This window comes from Oryza brachyantha, chromosome 6 (assembly GCF_000231095.2).
Source record: "Oryza brachyantha chromosome 6, ObraRS2, whole genome shotgun sequence".
NCBI lineage: Eukaryota > Viridiplantae > Streptophyta > Magnoliopsida > Poales > Poaceae > Oryza > Oryza brachyantha.
The window spans coordinates 19,714,824-19,725,923 of NC_023168.2; the positions used below are offsets into that span (position 1 = coordinate 19,714,824).

An 11,100-nucleotide genomic window follows, 5' to 3' on the forward strand; every position below is an offset into this window, starting at 1 on the left:
GTCTGTACCGTTTTCAGCCCTAGCCCAGAGGTTGGAGGTGTAAACACTTATCCATTATTTCAAAAGAAAACTGGGTTGACCTTGACCCATGCTAGTTTATTTGATTTATAATTATGCAGCGAGTAAAATGCACTTCTAGTGAAATTAGTTGGACCAATGGATATTATTTGCGAGGAAACTTGCATCCCTAAGCACAAGGAGGGGTAGGGCATACCAATCATTTAGCACATGAGACAGATGGATGCATAGATGGGCATTAAGGCCTGAAGAAATGGATGTGTGATAGATGGATTGATGGTGGAGGTGAGAGGGGTATCACATTCACATTCACATCCACACACACACAAACTGGCTGACCTTGAGCAAAGGGAGGCCATCTTCCATTTCCTTTTCACTGCAATGCAATTGATGATTCAGTGTGAGTTGAGTGTGGGTTAGTCAGCTCGATGGGGACCCAAACCTCACATGGGGTGGGGTTTGCTGGTCCAGCTCTTTTGCAAAGCAATTGGCCTCCAAGAAATGATGATGCCTAATTTCTCCAAGTAGAGTAAGCCAGATGACCTCTTTCTTTGGGTCTATCCATGATCCTTACAGCAATACAAAGAACTACTTTCTTTTCTGATAATGGCAGAACCAGTGGCCACATTGGTAACAAATAAGTAACCTGGTACTTGTATTGCAAGCAGGTAGATTGTCCATCAAAGGCTTATAAATGGAATTCAGCGAGAGTGGCTTGCCAGCATAGCCATTGAAAAAGCTCATCAGACTACAACTGCGCAATTCCATTGTGCTAAGCATCTTGTCTGAGATTAATTCTGTCCAAGATGGCCCTACTAGGGAATGGAGCACGTTTTACCAGTTTTTCCCAGGACCACCATAATGTTTGGTTGCTGCCACCAGTGCTTCATGTGGAACCAAAATGCCATGATTATGCAGAATACAAACAAGATATGCAACATGCGCGAAACTTCGCAGCAAGTTTGATAATTTAGATGGCCTACATTCACAGGATTAGTGTTTCATGGAACAAAGCTTTGGCATATATATACCAAAAGTTGGTAGTTTCTACTGAGAATTTGATATCATATAGCATAATTATTAGATGGTACATAACTTAAGCTAAGCATGATCTATGTGCTTTCAGTTCCAGATCTCAAAACTAGGGAAAAAAAGGGGAGAAACATACGTAATAGGCTAGAATTGATTCAAGGGCTCGTTATCACCCTCGCTTCAGAATTCAACTGAACCGACAGATGCAATTCCAGTGCTCAGGCTTCTTGATTCCTGCCTGCTCACATAGTCGTCACAGCTGCTACCTAGCCTCTTTCCGGGAGCCGAGCTCAAAAGCTCAAAGGGCTTGCCCATCTGCTGCACCTCCTGTGGTGAAAGTATCTTTATGCAGGAGACGCTATTCACGAATTCCCTGGAAGTATCAAAGTGAAGTGTTGTGAGGAAGAGCATGAAACAGCTCCAATTATCATCAGAGTAATTTATAAATACGTACTGCCAAGGGTCATCGCCAACGAGGAGGACATCATCCTCTCGGTCGACGAATACAAGCTGCCAGCCTGATCTCAAAGGGTTTTCCAACTGGCCCTCAAGGCCAAATAGGCGCCCTAGTTCTCTACGGAGTTCATGATAACTACTAAATCTAGTGATATCAAGTGACCTTCCATAGGTTCCAGATTTGTAAACCTGTTTTCCACATTGAAACAATTTGCAGATTAGCGGTGATCCAGGAATTAAACAATAAGTGTATTACATCTAATTGTAAAGGTTACGAAGCATGAGTTTATTTCATATAATGCACAACTTACATACATTCTAGTATGTTGGTTAAAGGGAAAAGCAATACACAGTTAGTGATAAGTCACATATGTTAGATGTATATGTCTTTCATAACAACATAATGAGCAAAATAGCAAACAGTTGAAAACCTCAGCAGTAAAATGCCTGTCTTATAAGGAAAAAAGATAACACTCACCTTAACAAAGGTCGCAGGTGGTCGATTAATCACCTGATCAGAATTCTGTGAACAAGGCACATATCCTGATTCATCTAAACAGTCTGCACTATTTAGTGTTTGATCCAAGGGGAAATCATTTTGCGATGGGCTCAGGAAATTGGAGGTGGAATAAGGAATTGCCGTCGAATCATTCTCTCCCTGAAGGCTCGGGATGCCTCCTTGCATTAGAAGTGACTGCGAGTCTATATTGACACCGAACAGGAGATGATTTTGAGGATCAGAGCTCCCATCTTGATCCACCAAGCACCCTCTTCCAGGAAGAGGCGCCAATGCAGAGCTTTGTGGTATATTAGGTGTTGTTGAGTCCAACTGTTCTATCTGCGAAGTCACCTGAGGCCGAGACGGCAGCAAAGACTCCACTGCAACTCGCTTTGATGACCATGGGTCAGGGACAGGTATTGCAGTTGGCCTTGGCATACTTAGGTGCGAAGGTGCCTCTGATGAAAATGGCCTCAATGTATTATGTATGGTGGATGTATTGGATGGTGACAATGAGCTCATATTTGTGTCTGGAAAGCTCTGTGGTTGGGAGAATGGTAAGACAGTTTGCAGCGTCATAGGTGAAGACTGAGAAGCTGCGAGTTGAGAAAATGGTGACAATGCATTAGATACAGACTGATAATTGGCCATGTTCTTTTGTTGTTGCATTTGTTGATGTTGTGGGACTTGCATACACTGTGTTTGCTGCTGCTGCTGCTGCTGCTGTGACTCCTGCTGTTGTTGGGTTGGCAGCTGGGGCTTCTGCTCGGTAAATGACTGGCAGCGTTGAAGCTGCTGCTGAAGGAACTCAGATTGAGCCTGCCCTTGGATTGTCGTCTCATTGATGTTCTGGAGGTATTGCTGCTGCTGAAACTGAGGCTGCACTTGCTGCAAAACCTGACTTGGCAGAAGAGTATTAGCTCTGCCACCCATATTCTGCGGTTGCTGGAACTGCAACATCGTGGGAGAGACCTGCTTTGTTGGGTCCTGGAAAGCAGTCACAGCTATTGTTTGATATATGTCAGGTTGAAGACCAAGTAAGGAAGCATCCATCCTTGGCTGCATCCAAGGACTCATACCGAGACCACCAAAATTCAGTGATTGGAAACCAGGATTTGCACTTTCTCGAAGCCACATGAGAGAGGAAGTCAGATCATCATCCTTACCACCTGCAGGTAGTTATCATTGAAAGATGATTCACAATGTAAAAGAATAATATGCATTATTTAAGCAGCTATCTTAAAATGTATAAACATCAACTGTCACTCCTACCATGTAATGAAGGTAAGCCTGTTGGCCATGGACGCTTCAGTCTGAGTGGAAAAGGAGATGGATACATTGGGAAAGTTGTTAGGGGCTCAATCTCCCAAAGCGACACCCTTGGTTGTCTCTCTCCAGCAGTTGATTCATCCCAGCCAACCTGCATTATCCAAAGAAAACCGTACCAACATGCTGAATGATAATGTTGATGCCAGGACCAATGGACCAACAAGGAATCCACAAAGGTATGTTCATCCTGTCTAACAGAAAACTTGCATGGCCAAATGTGTGAAGAACAGGATTAGAGACAATAAAGATAAATGGTAGCCTCGAATTGTACCTTCACAGAACGCCAATGTGAGTTTGGCCAACGAGCAGCATCGAGATCACTAATTCCTGTAATCGTGCCCATGTATCTGTAAATAGAATATTTGGTCCAGTTAGGCAGTTAAGACCATGTATGTACTTGAGTCTATGATATGCAAGTCTAGTATTGAGTGAAATAAAAGGAGCAACATCAACACATGGCCAAGACAAAAATCTTATTGGAGCATGCACCAACCCAGCAGTGGAGCAGATTTTATCAAGGAACTAATGGGGTATGAGAACTCAAGCAATGAAACAGGAGATATAAACTCGCACAGTGGATGGTGTACAGGTCACTGGTCAAGTTCAGACCAAGCAAAAATATAGTAAGCAGACACACTTTATCATACCTCCGGACACTTGACTCTTCCGTCTCAAAAAGCATCCTGAAACGCATACCCACAGATATACGGGTATGATACACAGCCTTAACATATTTAGCAAGTGGGATAACAAACTCTGAAGGGCTTGCTCTGCATAAAACAAAAGGAGATAGTCAGAAGGAGGAATACTGGTACATAAATGTTATACAAAAATTATACCTTGGGTTATAAAAGATTGTAAACCGGCTGTTTGTTGAAGCAGCATGAGCAGCCGCAGCAAGAAGACCAATGTGCATGCTATCACTAGACAGGACTGAAGATGGCATGACAGTTTGCGGGCGGTTAGCTCGACGAATGCCCAGAAGAAGCTGGTTGTTGTCATTCCTGACAGGGCAAGGACATACATATATAAAACCACAAACAATCTCTCCGCTGCAACATAAACGGCTAAGGAGAGGACAGTATCAAGTGATCATTTTGCATTTTTGATAAATGAATGTACCAGATAAATAGGACAGAATCCCCGGCGACAAGTCTCTTTGCACTTACAAAGACACTCCAGCCTGTAGTTAGAAGATGTCGCTTTGGCTGGCCTGCACCATGAATTAGATTTTGTGAGCAACCTTTTTTCTCACCTTAAGCTACTCACTTTTCTAACAAAACAGTCCTATTCCCAATGAAAAAAAATCACTTCCATGACTCCATGGTTGTCTTATTGTGAAAAACATGGATTTAATTTTCCTTATTTCCATTAGATATCTAAGATTTTTGTCCTTTCGTTTATAAAGATAAATTGGCCACAATGGCAGCTAGAATCTAGGATAGTATTATCACAACTGTAAACGACAACACTAGTTTTCTTTATCAGAGAAATTAGAAATGGCAAAAAGAAAAAAAAACTACTCACCACGAAAGATATGACGGAACTTCCACTCGTTACCATGAAGATCTTTTGCAATCAATTCCTGTGCAGGAGGCTGCTGAGTAAAATCCTACAAAGTTAAAGGCAACTTAGCACAGTTGATGAACCAATTCAAAGAATATCTGGAAAACGGGAGATCAGCACAAACCAGTGGAGGAAACACTTTCTCAGCTGCTCGCCGAGGAACAGAGAATCCACCGTGCGTACTTGTGTCACTTGCAGTTAATGTTTTGCAAAAATAATTCGTTGGCTGTTTGTTGGCAGTACCTAATTCAGCTGGTAGATATGGGTCCTTGAGCTCTTGCTGAAAATAAAAGCAAGCCCAAAATTACACTCTTGGATACTATAAAAGACGTGCACATGGCACGAGCTGTTATACAAAGAAACTATGAATTACCGGGCTAAGTGGTTGTAGTGTCATCTGTGCATAGACCTCATCTGTTTCTGCATCAGCCTGAAGGGAGGAAATAAGCAGATGATATAACACAAGGACAGCAGCAAGATTAGTTGACTCTGGGAAAAAGTTCTCCAAACTTACATGCATCGTCACATTATGAAGTTGGCATATAAGTTGTGCAGGCAAGTTAGGATAATTGGGGATCTGAGATTCCATTTCTTTATTTGTTGATGCAGCTACCTGCAACAGCAATTGACCCAATAAATTTACATAGAAGCAACTTGTTTCGGATAGAATCAAGTCAGATTTCAATTTGACAGTGAAACCATCACATGATACATGACTTAGGTTCAAGAAGAACTTGTAGTGGAGTGAAAAAATTGTAACCTGCTCGCTGTGACCCTGTGGGAAATAAACCACTCGGCTACCAACTGCAGGCAAAGAAACAAGGGGGCCGGCACACGCGTGCCAAAGCTCCGAATTCAAGCATTTGTGCTCCTCTACAGCTGTGATAGCAAAAGCATCTGGTCAGAAGACTCTACCCTGTAAATTTTAACAAACAATGGTAGCTCCTGGAAGCATAAAGGGTAACATCATTTCTGGTTTCATATGCACAGGATTGTTCCAGGTGGAAATGGTACAAAATGAACTAGTGAGTGGCCTAACATTGGGGAAAGGGGCCTCTTTTTTCTGCATATTCCGAGAAAATAGCCAAGTACGCAGGTGAAAAGCACAAAAATATTATTCTGAGGAAAGAACAGCCGCGCAGAATCAAGGCACAAGGAAGAATTGGATCGAAAATAGACAAGATATACATGATTGCAGAACTTATCGTGGGAATACAAGGCCAAAATCCAAGTGAAAAAAAAAACTTATCGTGTTGACTGGAGAATCCTTTCTAAAATAAAACATCACAATAAATCCAAATAGCACAGAGAACTCAAATTTGCCGCATTTCTGTAGCATCCTGATCACAAGAACATAGCCCAGACACGAGCTCTGAAACTTTCAAGCAAAGCATACGAACAAACAGCAACAAAATACTACATAGTCCTATGAACTTCATCTTACTTTAAATAAATGAACAAGGAGGGGCATTAATGAGCAAAGCCACGGAACACACAAAACTCTGCATCATCAATAAAAAAAAAAAGTACCTTCCGGCGACGCAGCCTGAGCCGGGATGACGCTGCCGGACGACGACGAAAGCCTCATTTTCTCGTTCTCTCCCTTCTTCCCAAAAGACCAATCACAAGACCGATCTGAATGCAATATAAGAGCGTGCAGGAAGTTGTGAAGGAAGGAGAAAACGGAGGAAAGATTCCTCCTTTTTAGGCCAAATCACAGCGCCTTCCCAAAAACCATCGCTTTCTCAGTTTCGCCTCGCCAACTCACCACACTTCTTCTTCCGCTGTTTCGCAATTACGCTTCCCCCCCCCCCCCCCGGCAAATTTGTTACCGAGCAAGCGTGAGCTTCTCCATCAATAAAGAGCTGGGAAATTTTCACTTCACCGAGACCAGCAAGAACCAGTGGAAAGCTGCGATCCTCGGCAGAGGAAGGGGGACAAGAAATGCGCAAAGGCGGCGACGCCGCCGCGGAGCCAAGGAAATGCTGCTCCCAGGGGGCGACGCGGCTTGATCCAACAAGTTATGGCGTCAGATCTCGCGGGCGCGAGGCCCAGACGGTTAGCTCCGAGCTCTCCGCGCCCCGGCCGCCGCTCCCCGGCAGATCCGACCGCCGCCGCCGCCGGAGAGGGAGGCTAGGAGCATGCTCCTCCCTCTGCCTAGCTGGCTGGCTGGCTGATGCTTCTTTCTTTCTTTCTTCTTCTGTTGCAACTTTTTCCCAGCTCAAGAGTTGCAGTGAGATGTGCTAGCTTCTTCTTCTTGCTCTGGCTTGCTTGCTTCCTCCTCTTGCAGCTTCTTGCTACTTCCAAGTTGTTCTTGGGGTTTTAACCCCACGACTCCACGAGTGGTGACCTCTCTCTCTCTCTCTCATCAGTTGCTCTCTCTCTCTCTCAGCCAGTAAGGTGTTTTGGGTAAATTTTTTTATGTAGCTACAGTTAAGTATTGGATGGAGTATAATTGTACACGGGTGAACAACATCGTACGATGTACCCTTTCTACATGCTTCTTTTTTTGCACACGCTACGCTGAAGAAGAGGGGAAAACAACGTACTGTAGCATTTTCTATTTGTCACCGTGTTCACTGGAGCATCTCCTATCCTTGGAGCTTTTCTACTCCGTCCCTACAAAGAGACTTCATTTTTACACATTTTATTTGTTCCATAAATATTTCAACTTTAAAATAATAAATATATTTGTTTGTAAAAGTAACTGTATAGAGATTTATAAAGTAGAGATGGTAAATGTCTTTCCAGTTTTGTGTTGGTACATGTGAGATGTTGAAAAGATAGTTCTTTTAGAACAAATATATTAGTTTTGTCTTAAAATATAAGTATCTTTAGTTGTTTATTAGAAATTAACATCATAAAAAAACAATATGATGCCCCCTTAGTAATGGAGAATGAACTTGGATGGGAGCATGTGAAGATAAAATGGTAAAGATTTTAAATTAAGATAATTAGTAACGTGCATATTATAAAAATACTTATATTTTTTACCAGAATCAAACTATAGAAACATTTGTATTTCAGAATGGCGGAGTATTACTTTCCTACTTCCTACTTGAGATGGAGTATATTTTTATAAGGGGGAGAGACATCAAAGTTAACATTATATGTCAAACTATATTAGAAACTCAACTATATATTCTCGATGAATTATGTATTCTCGATGGAGCAATATCCTTAGCAGTAGTATTTGTTGACTGATATGTGAATCCCACTTATTAACTTAGATACCTCTCCTACACAAGTATTATGACAGATAAGTATCTTCCTATTTACGTCTCAGTGACAAAAAAAAAATGTCTCTAACATTGTCTAACATAAACATTTTGAAATTAGTTCTGATATTCTTTTCTTCCTCTCGAATAGCGGGGAAGTATATCTTTTAAGAGTTAAAAGAAAAGTTGTAAAATGAGTAAGAGAAATGTAATAACAGTATTATACCTTGGAGGTTGGGATATTATTTGTCAAACTGTCATAATTTTATCGGAGTAGTTAGAAGCTCCAACTGTCCAACAGTGGTCAAACTAGCTACATTACCGATCGTGCAGTGGCAGACTAGAAGCAGTGCACAAAGTTAATGTGCTCCCGAAAAAAAAAACAAACTAAGGTGGTGTCTAAATTAAGAAAATTTATAGAAAATTTTTGGAAAAAGTGTCACGTCAAATATTTGATCGAATATCGGAAGGAGTTTTCGGACACGAATAAAAAAACGAATTTCACGGCTAGCCTGGAAACCACGAGACGAATCATTTGAGCCTAATTAATCCGTCATTAGCACATGTTGGTTACTGTAGCACTTATGGCTAATTATGGGCTAATTAGGCTCAAAAGATTCGTCTCAAGATTTCTTTTATAACTGTGTAATTAGTTTTTTTGGTTCATCTATGTTTAATGATTTATTTAGGTGTCCAAAAATTCGATGTGATGTTTTTTGAGAAAAATTTTGGAAACTAATCAAGGCCAGAGCATTGACAAAGCCAAACTTTCGCATGTTTATCCAAAGTCAAATGTAAAATCTTCTAAGACAATAATTTTAAGGATCTGTGTTAGTTATAACTTTTCAGGATAGTAAACAATTGCGCATACAAATTCAGAGTTACAACCACATTTAAGGCTCCATTGAAATAACATCAGCATATTAATTTACATGAATTAGTTATTTCTATAAAAACTGCACAAATTAGTTAATTAATCCTAACGAGATTCATTCCACCCCAAGGAGGCCATCACCTCATCTTTTCGTTTTTTCTACTTATAAACCAAATTTAAATTTGTAACCTTAATTTAAGATTTTTTTTGACTGAATACGTATATAAACTCTTTATTTATAAATTATTTTTCGTTTATAAATACGTCGTTTGCCAGAAAAAGTCAACTATCACCCCCGACCCAATTTGGACAGCTCCTTTCGACGAACATTTGAAGATCGAAGCAATCCACAGGATGCCCATGTCTCTGTCACATACGTACGTACCAAACTGCCAAAATACTTTACCAATTAAGACAACGATGGCTATTCCTATTCTCTTCTCCTACTCGTCGTATCATTTTATTTCCAACTACAGCAACGGATGGATATATACGTACATGCTCATCGTCATTGCTACATATATCCGAGTGGATATACCGGTCAGATAAAAATACTCCTCTTAAAAAATATATATATACATGGCCATAGCCAGTACGTACAATGCAAAGCTAGCTAATCCTCTTCTGGCTTCCACACGATTTAATTTGTTTCTCGTGCTCGATTGCTGTGCTGTGGCCACCGTGCGACAGAGACCCGTACGTGCGTGTGTGTACGTAAGTACGCGCACGAAAACGTCGTCGACTAAAGAGATGTTTTACATCAACGTGCCCTCGAAATAATGGCGATGCATGCAATTTGGACATCAATTTGTTGTTCCAATTTCAACCTCAAGCAGTAGGGTAGAATATTGATGTCTTCTTTTTCAAATAATTGTGCTCATCTTTTGTCTCTTCCAAGAAAAAACGAAATGATATATTTATAAATAAAAAATAATTTATAAATAGTTTTTACATAAGTGTTCTTAGCAAACTAAAATAAAAGCCGGAAAATAAACAGCGATGAAGAAATCCCATAATAAACTCTTAAGATTTAAAATTCATTTTTTAGCATTATAAATATAAGCATAAGCGAAAATATGTGGTTAAACAGATAACGTCGACCAATATTGTTTTTAAAACCGTTAATATGTTAGAGTACGATAAATTTTAATAGTATGGTATATCTTTTAGGTATTTGCACTCTTTTAAATAGATAGTAAAATATTGAAGATAATAGGAAATAGGATAAAATACTTTAATCTCAATCTAGAAAATGCTTATGTTTTGAATACATGTAGCAAAATATTAAAGATAATATTTTCTTCAGCCATAAATATTTGATGTATTGAAACTCTTGTTATCGATAATTTGTCGAAGAAATAGTTTTAGAAAATTGCACGTGCAAATTTTCTTTGAAGATCCTTGATTTTAGACTTATTAAAATATAAAAACACGGGCATTGCTCCGTTAGTTTTGTACTTTTGTGTGGAGCTAGTAGAATTATATTTAAGGTACAAAACATAATAAATTATATTGATCTACATAAAACTGTGTTCTCTATTAAGTATATTTTAAAAACATACTTGGATTTCATATAGGACTCTTAGCTTCCATTGCCATGGATACAATGTATTTTATATACAGCTTTAATACTTAATATATATATCTTATTTATAATCTGAACCAGTAATGATCTAATGGTTCATATCATTTTATTTTTGTTATACTAATGTAATAGTTTCAAAATTTTAGAGTGAACATGATGACTTCCATAAAAACTATCTTAATATAAATCCCTATGTGGATGCAACTGTCCAAGATCTATAAGATTCCTCCTTTATTTTCTACGAAATGTTAGCAAGCAATTGTGTTTGGGGGCTTCTGCAATTTTTTCTTTAGTGTTTTTATATTGCAACAATGACAATAGAACGATAGTTTTAATGGTATTTTTTAGCTTTCTAATGGTAGTTTTACAATAATGATTCAAGCTATTGGTAAATGTACAATTGCCTTTTTTGGTGACATCTTGTCATCTAACATATAGCATCAATATTAACATCTAAACCCGAGCTAGCATCCATAAGAATACACCCTAGAACTTAGCCTTACGATGACGTCAAATTTTCCGC

General features: G+C 39.6%; 1 protein-coding gene across 1 annotated transcript; it reads right to left on the reverse strand.

Annotated features, from left to right (window-relative positions):
* Positions 1 to 949: 949 nt before the first annotated feature.
* Positions 950 to 7,390, reverse strand: LOC102711985 (auxin response factor 17). The gene is made up of 14 exons (XM_006656315.3): positions 6,431 to 7,390; positions 5,661 to 5,779; positions 5,415 to 5,513; positions 5,274 to 5,330; positions 5,025 to 5,180; positions 4,862 to 4,946; positions 4,457 to 4,547; positions 4,174 to 4,338; positions 3,982 to 4,104; positions 3,606 to 3,681; positions 3,278 to 3,425; positions 1,985 to 3,174; positions 1,505 to 1,695; positions 950 to 1,423 (listed from the first exon to the last, which is right to left on the reverse strand). The coding sequence occupies exons 1-14, from the start codon at positions 6,486 to 6,488 to the stop codon at positions 1,231 to 1,233; spliced, it is 2,751 nt and encodes a 916-aa protein (XP_006656378.1). The 5' UTR covers positions 6,489 to 7,390; the 3' UTR covers positions 950 to 1,230.
* Positions 7,391 to 11,100: the final 3,710 nt, after the last annotated feature.

Coding starts and splice junctions, on each gene's coding strand:
- LOC102711985 (XM_006656315.3), bottom strand. CDS start 6,488: ATGAGGCTTTCGTCGTCGTCCGGCAGCGTCATCCCGGCTCAGGCTGCG. Junction 4,947..5,024: donor AGAAAGTGTTTCCTCCACTG/GTTTGTGCTGAT, acceptor TTAACTTTGTAG/GATTTTACTCAGCAGCCTCC. Junction 4,105..4,173: donor ACAATCTTTTATAACCCAAG/GTATAATTTTTG, acceptor TGTTTTATGCAG/AGCAAGCCCTTCAGAGTTTG.